Source organism: Triturus cristatus, chromosome 9 (genome assembly GCF_964204655.1).
Source record: "Triturus cristatus chromosome 9, aTriCri1.1, whole genome shotgun sequence".
NCBI lineage: Eukaryota > Metazoa > Chordata > Amphibia > Caudata > Salamandridae > Triturus > Triturus cristatus.
Window position 1 is genome coordinate 536,182,165 of NC_140592.1, and position 27,430 is coordinate 536,209,594.

The 27,430-nt window shown below is 42.0% G+C and overlaps 1 protein-coding gene across 1 annotated transcript in view; it reads right to left on the reverse strand.

Annotated features, from left to right (window-relative positions):
* EHD1 (EH domain containing 1) overlaps positions 1-27,430 on the reverse strand; it is a 1,327,734-nt gene that overhangs the window by 717,161 nt on the left and 583,143 nt on the right. Inside the window, exon 4 of the mRNA XM_085625542.1 lies at positions 4,613-4,777. Coding sequence (XP_085481668.1) covers positions 4,613-4,777 — 165 coding nt within the window. The remainder of the gene's footprint in view (positions 1-4,612; positions 4,778-27,430) is intronic.

Genomic DNA, 27,430 nt, shown 5'->3' on the forward strand with positions numbered 1-27,430 from the left:
CAGAAAGGGTAATCGGCCGCTCCCTTTTAACCGAGAATTTCTCAAGATAGACCTGTCTCTATTCCTCCCTTCAGTGTCTGGGTCAGCTCCTTCCAGCTGTAGGAATGCAAGCAATACACTTGCCCCTACTTAGAGCACAGTCCTCACTCATCTTGCGCTAGGTCATGCAGGGCATCCAAAATGGATCCCTTATTACTCTACACCCACTTATACTATGCATGTACACATATGCCTAATACACACTGAGAATATCAGTGCAAGGGTCTGAGCATTCATTTAGAAGCAACAATTTACACAAGTGGGCTAGTAGGCTTCAACCAGAGTAAACCAGATTTTGAAAAGTCTGATCACACTATTAATTCTCTTACCTATGGGATACTGCCACCACTGTTCTATGCACTACTCATGAGAGGAACAGCTTGGTACATTCCACTAGGGTACAGGAAAAGTCCAGGACGTTTCGGAGTCTCTGTGCACACTCTTAGGCTAGTTATATACCAGGGCTGAAATAAAAAGTCAGGATACCAGATACTCATGCAGTTGGGCACTCAGGGTAGGGAAGCATGCTGGTATACATAGAGAGGACATTTCTGTCCTAACAACAAGTAAAGACCAGACCCGCCACAAACGGCAGCCCAGCACTCCCAGGATTCCTCCACAAAAATCCCAAACAGAGGACAAGGTAAAATCAAAATGCATGCAAAGGGGAGCGCCCATGCCCAGAGATGAGTCTTATACGTCAGCAAGGGTGACACAACAGTAGTTTGAAATCCCCTGCCTCAAGCAACTGTGATATAGTGCAGCTCACCATCTCAAAATGGCTTCTAAGCCTGTACTCGCCGGACCCTTGGCTCACCACTCTCTTGGGTGCCATGCCCAATCTTCGCCCTTCTTCTTGGCCAACCAAGTCTTCTGTCTTGTCTCTACCTGTGATCACTCACAGGGGGCGCACAGCTCAACCAACTTGGAAGTCTGGGCTAAGACAACCTCAGGCTCACTGCTAGTCCCTATTACAGTGGGGCTTTAAAAGGCTCCACTAAATTCCCATTCCAATCTCTGTCTTCAGCCTGCAAATAGCATCACCATCAGACGGGAAACCTGTTCTGTTGGGCTAAAGGTAGACCATCTCCAAAAAGGTGGGAAGAAGTAGAAGGGTTTGTTTAGAAGGTGCATATTTAAACACCATGTAGCAATTACATGATTGTAGGAAAGAATACTGCAGTCTATACATCACCAAAAATCCATCACAGCCAATACATCTGTCTTCTTGTGCCAATGTTTGTTATCTTCTCTTGCAGCCCTGGGAACTATTCAATATACATTTTAGAGAAGGCCAATTAACAACATGTCCCTTCTCTGCATATGAATTTCCCAAGCAAATAGATGGACCGTAACACAGCTTATTTTATTCAGGTAACGTGCTTCCGCATTACAGAGCAAAAGAAGTCTAATACAAGCTCTGAAAAAGAGAATTAAACTGAGAAAAAAGACAATTATGCTACCACACATACAGTGTTGGAAATTCAAGCCGACACAATGCAGCATCAAAGTACAGAAAACCAAATAAAGGTTTTTTAAATAGGCCTGGACGTAGTTCGCGGAGTTTTGCTATGCGGAACTCCGCAAAGTTACAAAAAAACTCTGCGAAGTTCCGCGAGTGACGGAGTGCAGTGCAAACTGCAGTTTGTGCTAGTATTCCTGCCGCTCGGACAGAAATTCTACCCGAGCAGCAGCTCAGGCTCGTGAACTTACCGTTCACAATTGCGAGCGGGGAAAAAATTCCGCTGCACATCCCAAAGCGGTGTTTTCTGCACTCCGCGAGCTCCACGGAGTGCCGAAAACTCCGTGAACTGAGCGAAGTTCACCGCCCAGGCCTAATTTTAAAACAAAACACATTGTAGAATAAGCGTAGGGGAGAAAGTGATACTATGCCAAGCATCACAAAGTACACTAATGGGCAGCTTTTGTTTTAAGAAGCAAGGAGGATAGCTTGGCCGAGTCCTTTTACATGAAAATGTACATAATTAAATATCCGTTGAGGAGATTAGCTTTCTTCTCAGTATGTCTAAGAGATCAAGCAACAAGATTGACATAACTATCTGGTGCCGGATCGTACAATACATGCGGAATATATTGATTCCACACCTCTGCCTGCTAGGCGAGGCCAGCCACACGAAGAAGCAGAAGGAGACAGAAGAAACAAAGGTGGTCTTACCAGAAATTAGGAAATGTGGCTCTTGAGGTCAATGTTAACAAGCTCATTCCCTCCTCACCCACCCTTATTGCGTCAAAGTGAGTATAGCGGTTGTGATCACAACCATAGCAATGTGATGTTTGAGGTAAGTGAGGGCCAATTAAAAGCACCACAGCAACTGCCAGACACAGACGATGTGAAGGACTGAGGGCTTTTGAGAGGCTGATCTCTAGCACCGGCAAAAGAAAACCGATATTAGGGAGGTGCTAGGGGAGAGGCATTCATTATCCACACCCCATTTTGGTAAGACCTATGCCTCTAATGATCTGAGGGATCTTCAGGTGAAAGGGATGCCTTGCAGGCAGGCTGGTAGATGATGCATTTGGAAGAAGCTATAGCACCATGCTGACCTGCTTTGAAACACCATGAGAACATACTGGTGAGTTGGCGGTCACTAACCTGAAGACCGTGAAAGTGCATGAGAAAAAGAAGAAAGCTCCTACAAAGGATTTATTTTTAGACCCGAAGGCTTTCAATTTTCTGGTGGATGCAAGGGAGTGAAAACTGATAAGCCCCACAAAGTGTAACGCACAATTGGTCGAACGGTTCGATAAAAGCAATCACATAGATGTAGACACAAAAAAACTTGAGGTGTGGTGGCTAAATTAGATTTGGAAGAGTTGTCACAAAAAGGAAAGACTTGGGGTCAGATGTACGACAGATTTTTGCATGCGCAAATGGGTTTTAGACCCATTTGCGCATGCAAAAAACCTATGAGCCATGTACTAACCCTATTTTGCGAGCCGCTATTAAACTGCAACTCGCAAAACAGGATTAGCAACTCGCTATTAGGAAGGGGCGTTCTGAGGGCGTCCCTTCCTAATAGTGAGTGTGAACCCTATTTTAGAATGTTTTGCGACCAAAACACTCGCAGTTTACCACCCTCTTCAAGAGGGGACCCCTTCCCCTTTGGGAATGAGTGCGCAAACATTTTTTCAAAGCAGATAATGGTCCCAGGGACCACTACCTGCCCTTAAAAAATTAAACAAAAATGTTTAATTTTTTTTTAAAAAATGCATCCCGTTTTCCTTTAAGGAAAACGGGCTGCATTTAAAAAAAACTGCTTTTTTAAAAGTAGTCCCAGACCTGGAGGTTTCCCCTTTGGTTTTGGTCTGCTGACACCAGCAGGCCACCATTCCTGGGAGTTCCAGCCATTCCCAATGGGGTCTCAAATTGCGACAGCCTCATTAATATGCATGAGGCATTCAATTTGCGACCCCATTGGGAATCGCAAACAGTGTCTCAGACACTGTTCTACATTGGCAATTGTGACTCACAAATTGCGACCCGCAATTTGGCAAGATTTGTGAGATGCAGTTGCCAATGGTCGTACATCTGGCCCTTGGACCTCTAGAACAGTATAAAGCCCAAAACAAAGTTCTCTTTCAAAACAATAGAGGAATTCAAATGTGTGGTGAAATTTGTGTGATGCTGGGTGGAAGTATCAGACAATATGGGGGAATAAATCTAGATGAGGGACCTTAGAGTCATAACTGCAATCCTCTAGGAATATGTACAGGAAGAAATGGAGATGACACTGAGGGTCCTGGACAAACAGCATGAGAAATCACAGTGCTCCTTGATAGGTCTAGTCAATAGAATTGCTGCAAAGAAACAGAACGTCGGAACTACTACAGATGCAATAGGGGTTTTAATTCTGAAATACATGGCGAGACAGGATTTTTACAGGGACGGTGATTCAGGGACTTATAATATATTACTGTTTTTCAATCTATACCAAGAAACTTTGGACAGGAAATACATTTCCTTGATAACAGAGCCCTGAATTAATTGGGGGGGGAAGGGGTGGAGAGGAAGGCCATGCTCAATCATAATGCAAAACCTAGAGTGAACAGCAGGGCATGAAATAGATTTTTATCAATCAAAGAAAGTGAACCTTTTCAGGTAATGTGTGAAATAGTGAACTGAGATAGACTCTGGAAGGTAACAGTGTTGGCATGGGATTAGAGTGGGGGTAGGGCAGGAGTGAATGTTGTGCATCCACACCTGAATCAGGGTTGGTATTTCTCGCAGAGGAACAACAATATTGGGGTCTGGTAGAAGACTCCCTTAGAAGCCGGTAATGATGGGAGATTACTTTGAATTTCATCTAGTTTGCTCTATTACCCATAGGGTATAACAAGACTTCTAAATTTAATGGAGGAATAACAACTGTAAAGGACTGCCTCACAGAATAGGGACATTCTGTGTAATATAGCAAAGGTTGGTGATTAAATAATATTTTTTAAGAGCTATGAGACTGAAGAAATATAAAATAAAGCAAGACGGGAAAAGAACACGGGTCGGTCAGTAAATGAAAATGTTACAAGTGTATCTGAAGTGATAAACCATGCATACCTGCATCTTCTTCAGGCTTGGAAAGTCTCCGGGAGAGATCTGGTGTTCCCTTTCAATCTTAAAATAGATATCACCCAGGTTCTGGATAAGTTCCTTCTTTTTGTTCTCTTTGCCAAATACATTGGGCATCTCCTTCTTCAGTGAACCAATGATATAGGCATGAACCTTTAAGAGTAAAGACAAAGGAGGGTGAGGCTTTAGAATATATGCATGGCCTAAAGAAGGATGGATATTGATGACCACACAAAACCACCAAGAACTGACAGTACATGAATGGTGCAAGATTCAAGTTCTAAAATAGTAAAGAATGCTAACAAAAAAAGCTCTCTGCCAGACCTTTTGTCACTTATCTTCTTTAAAAAAATATAGATAGATATATATTACTACTGGCAACAGGCAGTAGGTAGTTTATAGTTAGGAGCAAATTTTCCATAGGAAAAGCATTTTTGTTTTGCCAATAAGTTTGGTGCAGCTTGAGGAATCTTCACAATATGTTTTAAAAACCTCCCCTTTTTGGTTCTGCTGCTGTGTTGAAAGTTTTGGGTGATCAATCAAGCGGGGGCCAACAAAGGGGGGTCCCCAAAACATGTTTCCCCATGTTATGTCTATGGAGATTTTTTATTTTTTGAACACACTACAGCCTGAACAGCTGAATGGAATTACACCATTATAGGCAGAAAGCTACACGTTGGTCCAGAAAGTTATGCTTGTTGTGATTTGGTGTAAATCCGTTCCGTAGTTTAAGAGATATTTAAGTTTAAAAAATATAGATATCTGGGGACGTGAGTCCTTGCAGTGGACTCACAGATCCACCTATCTCCACCACTCTTCAAACGCGCCTCCTGGTGCTCTGCTGGTTGGGGGATGAAGTTCCCTTGGCTCCAGAGGGTCCTTGGGGCCAACAAACCCTCCTGTTACCTCCACTAAGTCCCACACATCGGGATTGCTGAGAGGTCTTTGGAGGCCACGCCCTCTTTCTCCACCACTCTGTAAACATGCCACCTGGTGCGCTGCTGGTTGGGGGATGACGTCCCTTAGGCTTCAGAGGGTACTTGGGGACCATCAAGCCCTCCTATTACTTCCAGTAAGTGTGACTCAGCGGGATTGCTGAGAGGTCTTTGAAGGCCAAGCTCTCTTTCCCCACCACTCTGCAAAAGCGCCTTCTGACGCTCTGCTGGTTGGGGCATGAATACCCCTTGGCTCCAGAGGGTCCTTGGGGGCCAGCAAGCTCTCCTGTTACCTCCAGTAAGTCACACACAGAGGGACTGCTGAGAGGTCTTTGGAGGCCACGCCCTCTTTCTCCACCACTCTGTAAAGATGCCACCTGGAGTGCTGCTGGTTGAGGGATGACGTCCATTAGGCTTCAGAGGGTACTTGGGGACCAACAAGCCCTCCTGTTACTTCCAGCAAGTCCCACAGAGCAGGATTTCTGAGAGGTCTTTTGACCCCCCCCCCCTTACTCCACCACTCTGCAAACTCGCCTCCAGGCATGCTGCTGGTTGGGGGATGAAGTCCCCTAGTCTCCAGAGGGTCCTTGGGGGCCAACAAGCCCTCCTGCTACCTACAGTAAGTCTGACACAGTGGGATTGCTGAGAGGTCTTTGGAAGCCACGCCCCGGTGACGTAGAGCAAGGATCGAGGTCTAGACAAGGTTGTGACAAACGTGGTTTTATTTTATTATATACACGTCTCCTGTGTGTAGCCAGAGTTCAGGGAGTGTACAGAGGATATCCTTCTTATTCGGCCTTGCTGGGGTCTTCCTTCTTTGTCTTGTTCCTTACCATAAAGGGGGGGGGGGGGCATATATCAGTCCCTCGGACAAAGAAGAGAGATAGATGGTAGCTGTCAGTATTTTTTTTACTGGCTTAGTGTAATGGGAAAGGGTGTGAGGGATCACCAGTGCTCTGCGGGTAGTCTACAGTTAAGTGCTGGTGCAGGGGAAATACCGGATAGAGGACAGACGGAGTAGAGCCCTAATCGTCGGCCCGCTCTCTCTTCCTGACCCACCCCGCAACGTGTTCGCATACCTGGTTGAGCCACGCTCCTCCAGGAGCGTGGCTGGGTGCAGCACCGGGACGTTGGCCTCCTGGCACTCCTGGGGTTCTCCTCTCTTCCGGACTCCGCGTCAGGTTCCCGGGGTCAGCTGCTGGCGTCTCGCTGTTTTCCCTTGAGGTCTCGATGAACGACTCCTCTCTGCGTCTTCCGGGGTTTTGGCCGTCACTCTGTTGCCTCAGGGGCTCCTTAACTGGTGCAGGGCGGACGACGTCACGATGATGGGAGGCGTCTTCATGAGCCGCATACCAATTAAAGAGCCAGGTAGCGGTAAAGGCAGCCTCACCCTCCTGTATAGTCACGGCACAGAAGCCCACTCATCTTGCAGCGGAGAGAGGAGAGGACCGGATTCAGAAGGGGCAGACCACCATTTCCCTGCTGGTACAGTACTTTCATCACCTTTCAGAATCGCGACACTCCCTCCCCCTAGGATTCTCCCGATCGGGGAGAGGATTTACCTGTGACAGAAAGTCAGCATTCCCGTTCTCAGACCGCTTCCGATGTTTAACCTCGAAGAAAAAGGGTTGTAGGGAAAGGAACCAGCGTAGGATCCGTGGGTTGTGACCCATGTTGCGGCTCATCCATTGTAAGGGAGCGTGGTCAGTGTACAAGGTAAAATGTGTCCCTTCCAGATAATATCGCAGCTTATCGATAGCCCATTTTACCACAATGCATTCCTTCTCAATCGTAGTATACTTCATTTCCCTAGGGAACAGCTTCCTACCGATGAAGAGAATAGGGTGTTCTATACCCTCAGGGGAAAGCTGCGACAAGACCGCCCCCACCCCATGGTCGGATGCGTCAGTGTGGAGGAAGAATGGTTTGGTGAAGCCAGGGGAGGAGAGGACCGGACTAGATGTGATGGCGCTTTTCAGATGACTAAAGGCCTCCATCATTTTATCTGTGGGGTTTAGTAGTATATGTGCACGCACATCTTTGCGCAAGACATTTGTGAGGGCTTCTGCTATTTCTGAGTACTGGGGTATGATACGTTGGTTATACCCCAATAAGCCCAAAAAGGCCCTCAACTCTCGCTTTGTTGTAGGGAAAGGGGTGTCTGTAATGGCCCTTACTTTTTCTTCTTGCAAGGCTATCACCCCTTGTCCTAACACGTAGCCTAAGTACCGCACTTTTTGAAAGCCCACCCTAGATTTCTTTGAGTTAATATGGAGGCCAGCGTTTTGGAGAGCAAGCAATATCTGGTGAAGGTGATCTAAATGGTCTCTCCATGTGGGGCTGAACACCACAATATCGTCAAGATAAGCTGACGAAAAGGATTGGTGGTCTTGAAGTATCGTATTCATTAGGCGTTGGAAAGTGGCTAGAGCTCCGTGCAAACCGAAGGGGAGAACAACAAACTCATAAAGCCTGTCGGTGTAATGAAGGCAGTTTTTTCTCTGTCTGATTCTTTTAGGGGGACCTGCCAGTAGCCCTTTCTGAGGTCTTGAGTGGTTATGTATCTGGCCTCTCCTAGTTTCTCAATCAACTCGTCTATCCTCGGGATGGGGTAGGAGTAAAATTTGGATACATAGTTAAGGGCTCTAAAGTCCATACAGAACCTGGTTGAGCTGTCTGGTTTGGGGACCATGATGATCGGTGATGATCAATCGCTCCGGGAGGGGCGAATGACCCCCATGCCCAGCAAACTCTCGACCTCGTTCTGAATGGCCTCTCTACGGGCTGCAGGGATCCGGTAGGGACGCTGTTTTATCACCTTGCCCGGAATGGTGTCTATGGTATGTTCTACCAAGGTGGTTTTCCCTGGCTTGTCTGAAAACATCTCAGAAAAGGGCTCTAACAGGGACTTCAGTGAGAGTTTTTCCTGATCTACCAGGGCGTCATTAATCACTAACTGGTCTAGTGTACACAAAGGGGTGTTCTCTGTGGGTAGGGGCTGATGCTGGTAATGGTTCTAACCATTTTTTGAGTAAGTTGATGTGGTAGGTTTGTATGCGGGACGGTTTTATTTGTACTTTATAAAAGGTCTTCCCGACGGTGCCTACTACCTTATATGGACCCAACCATTCTGACCTGAATTTACTTGTAGAGGAGGGCAGCAATATAAGGACCCATTCTCCTATGTCCAACTTCCTCCATTTCTTCCCTTTATCATATTTATCATAAAAAAACTTCTGTCTTTTCCGTTTCCTTTCGAGGTGCGAGAATGCAAGGTCTCGTAGCTTCACTATTCTGGCTTTAAGGTTCTGGGGATATTCAAGAAACGCCTCTTTCATCAGCCGGGAGAAAAAAGGAGTGCCCTGATCGGTTAATATCTCCCTCGGGAACCCTACTCATGCGAAGAGCTCAATCAGCCTATCTGCTATGTTCTGATTGGTGGGTGCTCTTAATGGGAAAGCCTCCGGGTACCGGGTAGAATAGTCAACGATCACCAAGGCATATTGATGTCCCTTTCTTATTTTTGGCAGGCGCCCGATGAGGTCCATGCCTACCCTTTTGAAGGGTGTTCATATCACTGGCATTGGTTGTAGGGGAACTGGGGAAGGACGGTAGGGGTTTTTCTTCTGACAAACCTCGCATTCTTGACAGTACTTCTTTATGTCGCTATATACCCTTGGCCAGTAAAAATATCGCAAGTCATTTAGGGTGTTTTTTTCTATGCCCGTGTGACCGGCAGTAAGATGTGAATGTGAAAAGAAGAGTATCTGGTTTCTAAAGGTTAAGGGGACCAGTAGCTGCGGGGGTTCCTCACTAGTTCCCTTTCGGTACAACAGGCCATTGGATATAGAAAAATGGGGGTAGGTGTGGGGATGGGTGGTGTCCCTACCTCTTGCATTCTGCCAGGCATTTTGGAGGGTATGGTCGTTAACCTGTGCAAACTTAAAGTTCCGGTCAAAGAGCCAGGGTTCTGGAGTGATAAGGGCAGGGAGTGGCGTTATGCCCGGTGGATCCCTTCCCCCTTCCTCTGGTGGGACGTGAACAGTGGAAAGGAAGATCCCCAAGAAATTTTGATTGTCTGCCCCAATGATTAGTTCCTCCGGGAGTTCTGCTACCCTGATTATATAGGGGGTTTCTTCGGGGTATGTGAGCTCTATTTTGGCCACCAGATACGGTTTCACGTCCCCATGTACACATCTGATGTGTACCAAGGCCTCGGGTATGATTTGTGTGTGATGTACTAAATCTTTCTGTATGACGGATTGCCTACACCCGAGTCAAGCAAAGCCTTGACAGTCTGCCCATTTACTTTCACACTTACATAAAATGCGCTCCAAAGTTCGGCGGTGTACAGAATTGACCTCGGGATATAGCCGACCTCCATGGGCTCCTTGGTGGGATTCTTTCGGGGACATGCTCGGTCTATATGTCCCCAGTCCCCACAATCAAAACACTGTGGACCTCTAACAGGACGTTGGCCTCCTGGCACTACTGGGGTTCTTCTCTCTTCCGGACTCTGCGTCAGGTTCCCAGGGTCAGCTGCTGGCATCTCGCTGTTCTCCCTCGAGGTCTCGATGAACGACTCCTCTCTTCGCCTTCCGGGGTTTTGTCCGTCACTTCGTTGCGTCAGTGGCTCCTGGATTGGTGCAGGTCGGATGACATCACGATGATGGAAGGCGTCTTCATGAGCAGCATACCAATTAAAGGGACCGGTAGCGGTAGAGGCAGTCTCGTCCTCCTGTATAGTCACCGGCACAGAAGCCAAACTCATCCTGCTGCGGAGAGAGGAGATGACCGGATTCAGAAGGGGCAGTCCACCATTCCCCTGCTGGTACAGTACTTTTATCACCTCCTCGTGAAAGCGGAATCGCGACACCCCCTTTCTCCATCACTCTGCAAACATACCTCCTGGTGCGCTGCAGGTTGGGGAATGACATCTCTTTGGATCCAGAGGGTCCTTGGGGGCCAACAAGCCCTCCTGCTACCTCCAGTAAGTCCCACAGAGCACAACAGCTTTAAGGATTTTGGAGGCATGCCCCCTTTCTCCACCACTCTGGAAACAAGCCTCATGGAGCACTACTGCTTGGGGGATGACGTCCCATTGGCTGCTGAGGGGCCTTGGGAGCCAAGAAGCCCTCCAATTACTTATAATAGGTCCCTTACAGTGGGATTCCTGAGAGCTGGTTGGAGGTATCGCCCCCTTTCTCCACCACTCTGCTAACGTGACTACTAGGTAAAAAACCTTCGAAATTCACTTAAAAAACCAAAGGTTACAGGGACGTTATAGTTAGGAAATAGAATTTTTAAAAACTTGGAAATTCACAGAAAAAAACTAAAGTTACAGGGGTGGTATGGTTAGGTTGAGATTTTACTCGTACAAAACTGTGAAATTCAGCAGTTATAGTTACCCAAGCTTACTATAACTTAAGTCCCCGTAATGCACTGCTTATGACCTCACATATTACATCACTGATGACAACATCCACAGAACCACTCACACCCTCATAGAACCTCTCATATGCCTACTGACGCACCCACACAACCACTCACATATCCATTTACAGACCCATACTAGTACTCATTAACCCCCTCACTCCTCCATATAGACAGTCAGAAACCCACTCACTAAGTCATTCACTGACCCATACAGCCACTCACATAGCCACACACTCACGATACAGCTATTGACACACCCACTTATTTACCTATACAGTTACTCACACACCCACTAACCCATATAGCCTCTCAACATAGCCACTCACACATACTCACTCTTGAACCTACACAACCACTTACATACCCATTCACACATCCATACTAGTACTCACACGACCGCTCACTCAGCCTTACAGCCATTCACACACACTCTCCAATACAGGCACTCACACACCAACTTAACTAAACACCCACTCAAACAGCCACTCATTCACCCATACAGCCACTTACCCACTGAGTCACTCACTCATACAGCCATAAACCAACTCACTCACCCATACAGTCACTACATACTCACTTACCCACCCATAGAGCCACACACACTGCCACTCACTCACTCATTTAGCCACTTACACACCCACTTACTCACCAATACCACCACTCACACAAAAATGCCTTTCAAAAAGCGACAGAGGGATAGCTCTTCCCGGAACGGCACTTAACTGGCACGGAAACAAAAGAACTGACCTCCGTGCGCCTGGGTTGCGACTATATATAGGTATCGCAACGTTATTACAGATGCTAGCGTGGCAGTCACGTGGAGCCGAATGGAGCGACCCAACGGCGCACGCAAGTGGTATTGCTCAGCAAAAGTTTTGGGATCCAGTCTGACGGCTGGAAAATTAAAGGGTGGCTATATTCTTCACCGCCTGATGTCGTCGGCGTTGTTAGTGTCATTTATGACATCGCTGTACCTATATAGGTGCCTCCCAGGTGCACGGATTTCAGTACTTTTTGTTTTTTCCATGCAAGAAGCGCAGAGCTACGAAGTATCTGATGTAGTTGTGTGCAAACCTAGGACCCTGAAAAGGGGAATAACCCTAGCCCTACACCATTAGTCCGCAAAGCGGGGAGACATGGGTGGGGCTATAAGGAATATGCAGCTAGATCGAGTCTCTACCAGATAATACGTTACTGAAGGTAAGTACCTTGTTCATCTGAAAGAGACTTCTAGCTGCAGATTCCTTACCTTTGAATTTGATACCCAAGCCACACAATCCCGGCAGTGGGTTGCGGACCAATCCCTCAAACTAGGAAGTCCTGCAGGACCGAACGGGCAATATGTCGTCGGGGATAAGGATAGGGCTGGCCTGGGCAATTGGGCGCCAGCTATGTCGCAGGCACGAACTTCAGGTCCAATGCCCAGGGAGGTTACAGTGGCACGACTTGAGTCAACCCAGATCTGTTGTCGGATCTGAGGTCCCACTGAATCCGACAGGGCCCCTTCCGACTTCGCAGGGCCCAAAGGCTCACCAGATATGTCGGCCAGCTAAAATATGCTGTGCATGGCCTCTTAGATCTCCTTGATCTGAGCGGGGGTAGCAACGGCTCCTGGAAAAGGAAGGAGGCACAAAGTCGACCCAGGCTCCGGCTCGATGCAAAGAGCGTCGGTGCTCCTTACCTCCTTCGTCGACGGACAGTCGAGGTGAACATGAAGTCCGCTTGGACTTCTTCTTCTTTAGCCTCTTCCCCGAGTTTACTGATGATGGTCCTGTGACCTCCTCTTCCTCGATCTGGACCAAAACCTCCGCGGAGTCTCACTTGATGGTGTCAGCTTTGGGCGGCAAGGAGCTTCAAAGCCTGCTCCCGTAAAGTCTTAGGATCCATGGCCCAACAGTCCGAGCACGACCTCAAATTGTGGTCGCGCTCTTGACACCAGAGGCAGACGAGGTGGAGATCGGTGACAGACATCGTGCGGGGACAGGCCCCGCACGGCTTAAATCCTGTCTTCCTCAATGACATCCTCGAACACGATGGAAGAAAAAAATCTGGAAGTCAAGAAAAAGCCTGTCAAAAAGCGACAGAGGGGTAGCAGTTCCTGGATTGGCGCTTAACTGCGTGGAAAGAAAAGAACTGATGTCCACCAGCTTGGGTGGTGTCTATATAAGTACCGCAACGTCATAACTGACGGTACTGCTCAGCAAACATTTCCGGATCCAGCCGGACGCCTGGGAAATTCAAAGCTAAAGAATCTGCAGCTAGAAGTCTCTATCAGATTATATGTTTAACACCCATAAACTTTTGAAAATGCTTACAATCCCTTGATGATGTCACGAGGGATGTAATCAGTGATGTCACTGACCAGGTCATGAGTTATGTAATATGTGAGGTCATAAGTAGTACATTGCGGGGGCGTTAGTTATAGTTAGATCGGGTAACTATAACTGCTGAATTTCACTGGTTTTATACAAGTGAAATCTCAGCCTAACTATAACCTTCCTGTAATCTTTGGGTTTTTTCAGTGTGATTATATATATATATATATATATATATATATATAAATGATGGAAGTTCCTGTACAATGGGCTGGAGGTGCAGGTCGACAAATAAAGATAGTCTCTCAGTGGCTGTGTCATTGCCAGAGATGATGGGACGGCCAGGATTGTTCATTTTGTGAATTTTGGGAAGCATATAAAATCTCCCAGGTCTTGGTTTGGGATGAACAAGTATATCTGCTGTTGTTTCCTCAATAAGGTTTAAGCTCCTGTATCTTACAACCATGTTCTTAATTTCTTTGTTCAAGTCTTCTGTGGGATCAGTTTCTAAAGGTTTGTAAGTGTTGATATCCATTAGTTGTCTTATTCCTTCCTCAATATAATCACTTACTTTCATGGCAACCACTGCACCACCTTTGTCTGCCGGTTTTATAATGACATCCATTCTCTGTTGAAGGAGGTGGAGAGCTTTTCTTTCTTCTCGGGTGATGTTATCAAAAATCCTTTTAGGTGTTGATTCCTTGATGAGTTTCTTGATGGATAAAATGTATGTATCAAGGACAGGATTTCTACCACATTGTGGAGTCCATGATTTGGGATGGCGGAACTTCTTAAATGGATCTGGAAGGTAGCTTGGCAGATCAACATTAGAATTATTGTAAAAGTATTCTGCAAGTCTGCATCTTCTCTCGAAGGTTTTTAGGTCTCTCATCATGTTGGCAGTATTATGGTCCTTCGGTACAGGACAGAAATAGAGGCCTTTGCTCAAGAGGTTCAATTCGCCTGGTGATAGGAGCCCTCCAGTCAAGTCAATAACTGGGTCGGATGTCTGGAAGGGTTGTAGCTGACTGATGCTATGCAGACTTTTTTGTCTTATAAATCTTCTATTCTTTTTATGCTGTTTACTCACAGGGTTTTCACTGACAAGAAAATCTCCAAAAACAGAATGATTTATGAAGTGGTGAGTTGGAAGAGGAGGTATATGAAATCTTAACATATCTCTTTTTAGTTTTGCAGATTTAATTTCAATAGCTTTCCTGGCAGTCATCTTTTTTACTACTGCAATCCTCTGTAGTATGTGTGCCACTTCAGAGTCACTTTTTGTGTTCTTTAAAAGATCCAGTTCTTTTTGTAGCTTGGCTTTAAGCATCTGCATTTTTTGAATGGTTACTTTAATAGATACCAATAGTAGGGCCATTGATGAGTTATGCAGTAAAATATTCCATGTAGCGGACCATTCACAACTAGTTAGTTTAAAAGGTGGCTTAGACTTAACCTCCAATCCCATAGGATAGATGTTAAGTTTTTTATAGATTTGTAAATGTGCAATTGTAAATTGGCACTGACTGATTTTCTCCTGGATGAACAGCGCATATCTAGGATGTAGATTTGTTCTTGACATGGTGGTTGCTTCTGGCTTGAGTATCGGATCCAGGGAGGATACAGGTTTGTAATCCCAAAAACAGTATACTTGAAGATGAAGGATCACAAGAAAACAACAGCCAGCCAGGGCAAAAATCTGGATCCCAAAGGATACAATGAGTCACAAAGAAATAAAATATCCAAGAAAGAAGTGACTCAAACAGATAGATTCACCAAAGAACAAAAATATATTTCTACTACAACGTTTCAGCTTCCGCCTTCCTCAGGTAGTACAAGATGGTTTGCTCTGTGGCTGCACAGATGACAGCTGAATTTTCAAAAAGCATCATGAGTGAAGATTCCATTTAGAATGTGGAATCAATGCAGTCCTGAGAGCTCTTGAGATATGCAGTAATCAGGTTGTGTTGTCAGTAATGTTCAGTCCATCTGGATGCAGTGATTTTAAAAGGTACATCCAGAAGTTTTCCTTGGAGTCCAGTAGTTCTTCCTTTGAAACAGGTTCCACGGGGAAAATCTTCAAATCTGATAGTGAATGATCCACAAGGTTGAAATGATTGGCTACAGGCTGGTCAATTTTCTTATTAATTATTGCAGATTATCCATTGATTATATTAATTATTGACTTTCATCCATCAGCTCCTAACTACAGAAATATAATGCAAAAAACATTTCCCTTACTGTCCACTGTGAAAAATTGCAAAATGTTTTTCCAAAACCACCAGTCATTGCTTACCGCAGAGCTCCAAATTTACGATCTCATATTGTGAGAGCTGAACTTAAGCAAGCTGTAACAAATGCAGGGGTTTATTGCTGTCACTCTAAAAGGTGCATCACGTGTGAATATCTTTTACAAACATCATCTGTAACTAGTTCTGTTACGAGAAGGACCTATGCAATAAGGCAGAATCTTACATGTCGCTCAACATGCATTATTTATGTGATTCAGTGCCAACGGCAAAGCTGTAAAAAACAATATGTAGGCCAAACAGTGAATGACCTCCGTACACGATTCAGGAACCACAAATCTGCAATAATTAATAAGAAAATTGACCAGCCTGTAGCCAATCATTTCAACCTTGTGGATCATTCACTATCAGATTTGAAGATTTTCCCCGTGGAACATGTTTCAAAGGAAGAACTACTGGACTCCAAGGAAAACTTCTGGATGTACCGTTTAAAATCACTGCATCCAGATGGACTGAACATTACTGACAACACAACCTGATTACTGCATATCTCAAGAGCTCTCAGGACTGCATTGATTCCACACTCTAAATGGAATCTTCACTCATGATGCTTTTTGAAAATTCAGCTGTCATCTGTGCAGCCACAGAGCAAACCATCTTGTACTACCTGAGGAAGGCGGAAGCTGAAATGTTGTAGTGGAAATATAATATATTTTTGTTCTTTGGTGAAACTATCTGTTTGAGTCACTTCTTTCTTGTATATATATATATATATATATATATATATATATATATATATATATATATATATATATATATATATATATATATATATATTACCTACTGGCGGTCGCCAGTAGGTAGTTATAGTTAGGACCCTGTTTCCATAGGAAATCCGCAACATTCTATTTGGAATAACTTTGGCGCCGGTCGACGAATCCTCGCGAAATTTTCAAAACGAATGGGGCGCTACGCTCCGCTCCTACCCTGAAAGTCTCGGGGGGATTCGTCAAGCGGGGACTGAGAAAAAAGGGGGGTCCCAAAACGCGTTTTCCCCATGCATTTTTCCATAGGACCTTTAGACACAGCTACAGCCCGAACGGCTGAACAGAATTACTTGTAATTTGGCAGAGAGGAAGTCCTCAGGTCAAGGAAGTGCCTTTTGTAGGTCTGGTGTAAACCTGTTCAGTAGTTCCTGAGAAAATAGCATTTAAATCAATATATACATCTGTAAGCGCGCTCCGTGCGCTTACCGTGCGCTTACGGTAAGCTTACCGTACGCGTACGGTGCCGTGCGCGAGCTCAAATCTGATTGGTTGTCACATGACTGTAAACATTCGAATCGGACGAAATCAGGAAGTGTCGGCCGCCATTTCGTGCGTTTCACACAGAAAAAAAAGGGAGATAACGTGAAAAGGGGGCAAGGAAGAGAGTTACAGACCCCCTAACATTTGAAAGGGGGTCAAAGAAGGACACAAAAGTACGAAAAAAACATTTATTAATTTTAAAAAAAAATCGCGGGGTACGCGTATGGTAAGCTTACCGTACGCGTACGGTAGAAAAAAAAAAGAAAGAAAATTCAGATTTAAGTGTTTAGATATTAGGGGGCTCTAAAAAGAGCCGTTGTGTTTTTGAAGTGATTTTTTAGTGGTACCTACAAGTAAGTACCGACGCAGAGTCTAAGGTTCAAGAGGAAGACTCTGTTCCCTTCATCATTGAAGTGTACACCATCTCCTCTATAAATGTCTTGCATGTCGTAACGCAAGTTATTGTGGTAAATGGAACCCATACCATAGTCTCGGAGGAAAGCAGAAACAGATTTGTTGACGTGCTTTCTTGCTTTGTCAATCTGCGGACAAAAATGATTGGACCAGTTCCATTTTTGCCTTTGGCATATGTTAGAATACACAAAGGCAGTTTTAGGGAAAAGTGAAAACAGTTGTGCAAAGGTCTCCTTCATAAGCATTTCCAGACCTACCCCAGTCAAAGTGCCTAGGTCATTGCCACCACAGTGCACTATTATGAGGTCAGGGTGTTGGATTTGCATGAAGGATTTCACCAATGGCATCAATTGGTGCCACTTTAACCCTCTCTGACCAATCCATTTAATGTCTACATTTGGCAAAGCAAGGTCTCTCACCATACCTGTTTTCTCTGCATACTTTTCACTCCAGAAGACATAGCTGTGCCCTACAATCCACACTGTGAACATCTTCAAAGGAGATCTGGATGCACTCAGGAGGTGTATTTCAGTAGAAAGGGAAAAAGAAATGAAAGACAGTTTGGAAATGGAGGCATACATATTTTTTTTAAATAAAAAGAACTCATTGGCTGTTTCATACCATTCTACACTAAAAACTAGGCTGTACGTGTCAATTTATAGAAGCATGTTTTGTATTGGTACAGAAAAATGTGTTACCAAAGAACATTACTATGGATTTGCTGTTAGGTTAGAAAAGTCAAGCACTCTTGCTCTTTGAAAATGAAACATTGTGTGGTGAACTTCTGACCTGACTTCACACAGCAGTGTTCCATGAGCTGTTGCTATGGTAGCAGGCAGAAGTCAAGTTGGGGGAAGGGTACTTTTGGAAAAGGGTTGGTTTTCAACCAATAGAAATGTGTGATTACATTTGAAAAAAAGGGGGAAACACTGAGATTTGAAACTTACATGTATATGTGAGGAAAAATAGAGGGAAACTTTGCCATTATCTGGTTCTGCTGAGAGGAGAGAGGTGTAGAGAACAGAGATCCTGGCTCTGATAATCTGCTGTTTGAGTGCCACATTTCTTTCACAACTAACTAATTTTAAAGGTGAGTTATGAGTTTGAGAGGGGATGTATGTTGTAAATTAAGAAATGAATAATAGAATTGGGATTCCTTTTGTTGAAGTTGTGTTTATCATTTTGTGTTTTGGGAGAAATTTAAATGTAAGGAACATGTAAAATATTATGGACTATGTTTTTACCATAAATTAAGGTGTACTGGTATAAATGAGGAATACTTTTAGGGTTTGAGGTTGCAGTCAGTAATGCAAATACATTCAGCATCACTAAGGCTGGTTGCCCTTGCTGGAGTGTAGTCATTCACCCAGGTTACACATGTTCCTGGTCTCAAAAAGCTGTTTGGACATGTGCTGTTTTCAGAATCTGAAAAGTGGATTGAAAATGTGTCAGACTGTAAAAGTACTTATCACTTGTCAAAAAAAGAGTAGTAAGTGTGCTTTCAAATTGGCAAAGAAATTTCGTTTTCTGACTAATATCAAACCATGACTCTGTGTGCAAAGAGGAATTATAGACAGAGATTTATTGCGTATTACTCTGGTAATTTTACATTTGCATTAGTAGGAAAGGGGCAGCTATTTTTCTGCAGAAGCAGACTCTTAGCACACACCCAGCTGCTTATCTTGTAGAATCATGCATAGTATTCACAACCGAGTGGGGTTTGAGGTTGCAGTCAGTAATGCAAATAAATTCAGCATCACTAAAGCTGGTTGCTCTTGCTGGAGTGTAGTCATTCACCCAGGTTACACATGTTCCTGGTCTGAAAAAGCTGTTTGGACATGTGCTGTTTTCAGAATCTGAAAAGTGGATTGAAAATGTGTCAGACTGTAAAAGTACTTATCACTTGTCAAAAAAAGAGTAGTAAGTGTGCTTTCAAATTGGCAAAGAAATTTCGTTTTCTGACTAATATCAAACCATGACTCTGTGTGCAAAGAGGAATTATAGACAGAGATTTATTGCGAATTACTCTGGTAATTTTACATTTGCATTAGTAGGAAAGGGGCAGCTATTTTTCTGCAGAAGCAGACTCTTAGCACACACCCAGCTGCTTATCTTGTAGAATCATGCATAGTATTCACAACCGAGTGGGGTTTGAGGTTGCAGTCAGTAATGCAAATACATTCAGCATCACTAAGGCTGGTTGCCCTTGCTGGAGTGTAGTCATTCACCCAGGTTACACATGTTCCTGGTCTGAAAAAGCTGTTTGGACATGTGCTGTTTTCAGAATCTGAAAAGTGGATTCAAAATGTGTCAGACTGTAAAAGTACTTATCACTTGTCAAAAAAAGAGTAGTAAGTGTGCTTTCAAATTGACAAAGAAATTTCGTTTTCTGACTAATATCAAACCATGACTCTGTGTGCCAAGAGGAATTATAGACAGAGATTTATTGCGCATTACTCTGGTAATTTTACATTTGCATTAGTAGGAAAGGGGCAGCTATTTTTTTGCAGAAGCAGACTCTTAGCACACACCCAGCTGCTTATCCTGTAGAATCATGCATAGTATTCACAACCGAGTGGGGTTTGAGGTTGCAGTCAGTAATGCAAATACATTCAGCATCACTAAGGCTGGTTGCCCTTGCTGGAGTGTAGTCATTCACCCAGGTTACACATGTTCCTGGTCTCAAAAAGCTGTTTGGACATGTGCTGTTTTCAGAATCTGAAAAGTGGATTCAAAATGTGTCAGACTGTAAAAGTACTTATCACTTGCCAAAAAATGAGTAGTAAGTGTGCTTTCAAATTGGCAAAGAAATTTCGTTTTCTGCCTAATATCAAACCATGACTCTGTGTGCAAAGAGGAATTATAGACAGAGATTTATTGCGTCTTACTCTGGTAATTTTACATTTGCATTAGTAGGAAAGGGGCAGCTATTTTTCTGCAGAAGCAGACTCTTAGCACACACCCAGCTGCTTATCTTGTAGAATCATGCATAGTATTCACAACCGAGTGGGGTTTGAGGTTGCAGTCAGTAATGCAAATACATTCAGCATCACTAAGGCTGGTTGCCCTTGCTGGAGTGTAGTCATTCACCCAGGTTACACATGTTCCTGGTCTCAAAAAGCTGTTTGGACATGTGCTGTTTTCAGAATCTGAAAAGTGGATTGAAAATGTGTCAGACTGTAAAAGTGCTTATCACTTGTCAAAAAAAGAGTAGTAAGTGTGCTTTCAAATTGGCAAAGAAATTTCGTTTTCTGACTAATATCAAACCATGACTCTGTGTGCAAAGAGGAATTATAGACAGAGATTTATTGCGTATTACTCTGGTAATTTTACATTTGCATTAGTAGGAAAGGGGCAGCTATTTTTCTGCAGAAGCAGACTCTTAGCACACAGCCAGCTGCTTATCCTGTAGAATCATGCATAGTATTTACAACCGAGTGGGGTTTGAGGTTGCAGTCAGTAATGCAAATACATTCAGCATCACTAAGGCTGGTTGCCCTTGCTGGAGTGTAGTCAGTCACCCAGGTTACACATGTTCCTGGTCTCAAAAAGCTGTTTGGACATGTGTTGTTTTCAGAATCTGAAAAGTGGATTGAAAATGTGTCAGACTGTAAAAGTACTTATCACTTGTCAAAAAAAGAGTAGTAAGTGTGCTTTCAAATTGGCAAAGAAATTTCGTTTTCTGACTAATATCAAACCATGACTCTGTGTGCACACAGGAATTGTTTTTAGATATTTAATTTGTGATGGTGTTATTGTGATTTTCACTTGTAGGAAAGGGGTACATAGTATTTTAAGATTTGAAAAGATCATAAAAAATATAGTAATATATTTAAATTAAATAAAGGATTTTTTTTCAGATATTGATGAAGAGCAGTGAACAAAATTTAAGATGCCTACAAAATCCAGACTAAGGAAAAACCACAAAAAAAATCTATATTTGAAGACAACTGGAGGACCTAAGTTAGTTGGAGATGCTCATGTTGGGAAAAAGAGAAAGTCTTCTGGTAAGCAGACAAAAGATTTTTTAAACAATATCTTCAAAAAAAGGAAAAATGTACAAAATGTCTGTACTGGAAAGAATGTTTTAAATAGAAAACAACAGGAAAAAATTGAGCATTTAGTTAATGCAAATATACCTTCAGAAACAATAAAGATTAAATTAAAAATAAAAACAGCGTTTAAAGAGATTCGTAGAAAAATGTTTCAGAGAAGAGTTATGTCCAATTTAATAAAGGATGTGAAGAAATATAAGAAAAAAGCTAAATTTTATAAGAGAAAAAAAGAAATTGAAGCCATTGTAGCAAAGGCATTAGAATTAAAAAGGAAACTATTCATTTTAATTTTGAACAGGATGCGTACATTAGATAAAATGCTCAATGTACTGAAATCACAAAGCAAAAGGAAAAGACTAGTGAAAAGAACAAACTTTTGTAAAGTGTTTTTAGGAGAATGGATGCATAGTTCAAGTAGTGAACCTTTTTTTAATGAAGAGAGTTATCTTCAAAGTAATAGTTTGCTGCATGCAGTTGACACCAGAGGTCGTGCTTATGAAGTGAAAAATGGTTGTATAATGGAGAAGGAGAAAATGGTTCCAAGAGATGAGGAACAAGTGATGGCGGATGAGGCTATGGGGAGACGTCCTAAAGCCCCAGTGTATACTTGGAATTGTAGTAGTATTTGCACTGTGCGTCAGGAATCTATTGATAAACTTAGAGAGTTTCTAAGAGAATATAGTAAAAAAAAGTGTTAAACAGAAGTTTAAGGTGCTTCAAAGTCTAGATCCATGCAGAGTTAGAGAGAATACTGGTTTGCAGGGACATTCTCTTGGTTGTCTATCTAGAAAAGTGTGTAAAAGTGTTTTTCATCATTTTAGGATGCTGGCTGTTCATCATACTGAAATGAGAAAGTTTGTGAGACGATTGCATTTTGCTAAAAGTCCAGCAATAAAGTTAGATGAATTGAATAGGGCGCTGTTCCGTGGATCGGTATCAGATGTAGAGAAGGTTACTGATGAAATTCAGTTTTGTTACTTTGGTCCAGAACAAGAAAGTGCAGAAAAGGACACAGTAAATGAGGAAGAAGTGGAAGAGAATGTAGAACCCTCTGTAAGTAAGAAATTTATTGATCACATAACAAAATTTGCAATAATCTCTAATGAAAGACCAAATATTACTTGTATTTGTTGCCGCAGAACTCATTATAAAAAACAAACCAGGAATGTTGATCTCTACAGAAAAAGTGAAAATGAAGATAAATATAAGTGGAAGGATTTTGCCACATATATATTTCTTGAAAATTGTTTTGATTTGGGTGAAGATCAGCGTATTTGTAAATACTGTTATAATAAGTTAGAAGAAAATAGAATGCCGACCAGAGCTGTACATAATAATTTAGAATTGGATGCTATTCCTGCTGAACTTTCTGAATTAAATACATATGAGTCTATACTTATTCAATGTGTTCATCCGTTCCAGACCATAGTACGTATGGAGCCCAAAACTGGTAAATTACCTCCTTCAGATTTACTGAGAGGTTTAAAAGGTAGAGTGGTGTATTTGCCCTTGGATTTGAAAAAAAATATGGAAACTATTGATGCAGATACTTTGGAAACTGAACCATTAGTTATTCTGGTTAATGGTGTACCTACAAAGAATAAGAAGATTTGGCAGGAGCTGGTAGATGTACGGAAAGTACAAAGAGCAAATTTGTATTTGAAAAGGAATAACAAATGGTATGAATCAATTTATATAGAAGAAGAAGAAGAAGATTTACAAGAAGACACAGAAACACCAACTGGACAAATTGAAAAAGTGGACAAGTCAAAGGAAGAAGAAATTTATGAACATTTTAGCATACATCCTCTTCATTCAAAAGAAGTTATGGGAGACACTATTGATCTGTTTCAGATGAAGAAAGCAAAAGGAACTCCCGTGAGTGTATGGGAGGAGAGCTTGAAAGCTCGATGTTTTCCCCAGCTGTTTCCTACAGGAAAAGGAGGACGATACGATGAACGTCCAGAACAGATTCCAGCTTCTGAGTATCGGACTACAAGACTATATGCAGAAGATCCAAGATTTCGACAAAGTATTCCTTATTTGTTCCATCTTTTATTTGAAAGCGACTTGTCTGCATTGTCTTATGCAGTAAATCACATTTTAAAAAGTGGAGTACATTTACAAAATGTGTCTGCTAAGGATTTTATGGAGAAAGTGCAGCACCGAGATGATCATTTGGAAACACAACTGATCAATCTGATGGCTTGTCAGCGTGGGACGAATGAATATTGGTACCGACGCCATGGTGAATTAAAATGCATGTTACGGAATTTAGGAACACCAACATGGTTCCTTACCCTAAGCTGTGCTGAGTACGCTTGGGATGATTTACTGGATTTTCTACGAGAGGCAAATTCAAACATTAAAAACATCGAATACAAGACAGCAGGAGAACTGTGCTCATTGGATCCGGTTAATGTTTGCAGATATTTCAATCATAGATTTGAGGCTATGATGTCCTTCATCTGCAATAAAAAAAATCCACCTCTTGGAGAAGTTGTGGATTTCTTTTGGAGAAAAGAGTACCAGGCAAGAGGTGCTCCTCATATTCATATGCTGTTGTGGATCAAGGATGCCCCAAAGTTTGGAACAGATACTGATGAAGCAGTTTTATCTTTTATTGAAGAATATGCAACATGCGCTATACCAAAAAGAACAGAAGAGAAAAGGTTAAAAGAGCAAGTTTTACGTTTCCAAAGTCATCGGTGTGGAAAATACTGTCGACGGAAGTACAAGACGAAAGATAAATTCTACACTAAATGTCGATTTGGATTTCCTAGACCTGTTCTTTCAAAAGGAAGAGTAAACAGTTTTATGTCAGCTGTGAGACATACTATTACAAGAAAATCACCTGAGAATGCCTACAACCTAAAAAGAAAAGAAGAATCAAAAAATATAAATGACTACAACCCAGTCATTTTATCCATGTGGAATGCTAACATGGATATACAGTATGTAGCTGACAATTCCATTGCAGTTGCTCGATATGTAACGTCTTACATTACGAAATCAGAAAAAACTGAATTGAAAGAAATGTGGGAAGAGATTTCTCACGAGAAGACTGTCAGTAAGAAACTGTACAGTTTCAGTTTAAAGATGTTAATCGCATCGAGAAATTGGATCCTACGAATGTTCAGATAGGTTATCTTCTGCAAGTCTCTACTCAAAATCAAGAAGAATAATTTGGGCAAGTTTAGGCCTTGCAGCAATGAGAAATCGGGTACTGAAATCTGTTGGAGAAATTTAATATTTGGCCAAGAATGACCCAGAAAGTACAGATATTTTGAAATCAAACATGTTGGACACATATTACCCAAAGAGAAGTGTTCATCTAGAGAACATGTGTCTCTATGAAGTGCTGCAGAACTACATTTATTCACGGAAAGCCGCAGAAGACATCAACAATGGAAAATATAAAGTCATTGGTGAGGAAGGATGTTTGGTGAAGCAAACAAAAGGAAGTTTGATAAATCACCGGAAGCTGAGTTGCGACACTACTGACAAAAAGGAATTTTACTACTTGGCTCTTTTACAGCTGTTTAAACCATAGCGTTCAGAGGACGAACTACTGGGAGAATTTCAAAGCTATGAAGATTCCTTTAATGCTTGCAAAGACAGCATAGAATGCAGTACTTTCACAAATTATGTGCAAATGTTAAATGAAGAAATTGAACAGGAAACTACAATTGCAGCTGAAGTAGCTAGAGACAGTTCTCAAGACAGCCAAAGTTCTGGAACACTCAGTCAAGATCCCCTAGGACAACCAATCGTTAAAAATGAAGCTGCAATAGCAATGACTGAAGTGGAAATGGCTATGAATCAAGCTCAAGAAGAATTTATAGACTTACCAAATTTGGAAAGACAACTGAATGAAGAGCAGCAACAAATTTATGAAGAGATCAGAAACAAAATTGATCACGGATTACTACATGAAAAAAAAGAGTGCTCATGCACATCATTTCAACCAATCAGGATGTATGTAAGCGGACAAGCTGGAACTGGAAAAAGTTTCTTAATAAAAGTCATCAGAAGCTACCTACAGCAAAAAACAGATTCAACTTTGTCTTGTGTGGTTACTGCTCCAACTGGGTTAGCAGCATATAACATAAAAGGAATCACCTTACATCGTTTGCTAATGTTACCAGTGGAGCATGAGAACAAAATACAATACCACAAGCTAACTGGAGAAGCATGCTTGGAAGTTTCAAGAGTATTGAAGAAGATGCAAGTTCTCATTATTGATGAGGTGAGCATGGTATCAAACTTAATGCTTGCCTTTGTGCATTTAAGAATGCAGCAAATTCTAAGGACAGACTATGACGTGTTATTTGGTGGAAAACATGTCATAGTTTTTGGGGATCTTCTACAGCTTACTCCAGTTAAAGGACAACCAGTGTTTAATACTGTGACACATGAAGACACAAAGAAGTCATTGGGAAGCATTGGTAATGCAAATATTTGGTCCTTCTTTGAGTACAAGGAACTTACTACTAATATGAGGCAAGCAAACGATGAAGAATATGGAAGTATTCTGAAAGATATCAGAATTGGACTACTCACTGAAGCTGGCACGAAAGCATTACAGAGTCGGTTGCTACATAATTTATTCCCAAAGGAAGAAATAGTTGCAGAAAAAATATACAAGAACATTGCAGAAAAGAAAAGTGTCATCTGCTTGATGCCAACTCTACGTGAATGCTCAATATTCAATGAGGAACTTTTGAAATTGGAAAAGGAAGAGATTAGGAAATTGGAAGCAGTGGACAAAATTCAGCATGAAAGGATTACTATTACATTAACAGGCAAACTGAAAAATAAATTGGATTCACTAGAGAAGAACATTTCCAAAACTGCTGGATTAGAAAAAAATCTATATGTTTGCATGAACTGTAGAGTATTTTTAAGAAGAAATTTGGATGTTGAAAAAGGTTTAGTGAATGGAGCTATGGGAAGAGTTGTGGGTTTTATTAATTTCCAGAAAAAAGATGGAATTGAATGTTTAAAAATAAAATTTGATCAGATAGAAGAAGTTATAGACATTTGTCGTTGTACAGTTCGTTTCATGCTTGTGAAAGACTTATATGTACGTAGGAAACAGTTTCCGTTTTCTCTAGCATATGCTGTAACTATTCACAAGTCTCAAGGATTGACTGTAGATTGTGCATTTGTAAACATTGGTTCAACTGTGTTCAAAGAAGGTATGGCTTATGTTTCTTTGTCACAAGTGAAAACATTATCTGGTTTATTTATGATAGACTTTGATGACTCAAAAGTTAGTGTTGATGCAAATTGTGTAAAGGAGTATAATAGATTAAGAAGAACCTATGCTCCTCATTTAGGTCAGTATCCTGTGTTGGAAAAACGTGTTGTTTCTCGAAAAAGGAGAATTGAGAATATCTATAATGAGGATGTAGAGAGGAGAAAAAAAAGAGGAGTGATGTAATTGCAAGCAAAAAGAAAAAGGAAAATGTTGAAGAGGTTGTAGGTTGTCATTTTGAAAATAGCTCTGGTGTCAACTGCTACGCTAATGTAGTGCTGAATGTTGTATTTTATCTGGAAAGTTTGCAAGAGCAGATAATAGTAAATCAGAGAAAAAGATTCTGTTCTGAGTTGAGTCTCCTTTTTGAAAAGCTGAGTAATGATAAAACTAAAATAGAAAGTGCTACTGAAATTAGAAAACTTTTAGATGTATGTTCAGGACGAACACAATTTTCTCAAAATGTACAGCAAGACGCACAGGAATTCTTGATGTATTTTCTTCAGGTACTGGAAGAAGAAGGGGTACACATTGAAAATATGTTTGGTCTCTCTTATAAATGGGAACATAGTTGTGAAAACTGTTTCAATACATGTGGCTCAAATGTTGATTCTGAAAGGTGTATTTATTTAACATTGCCAGAGAGTAAAACAGTCACTTTTGCTAAATTAGTTAAAGATGCTAATCATAGCATGGAATGCAGTGAGTGTAAATCAGACATGTTTTCAACGTTAATTTTAAAGGAATACGGACAGTATGTAATTTTAATGATGCAACAATGTAGAGCTGATGGTTCAAAATTGGATACTTTAATAAAGAAGTTTATAGGACAGCA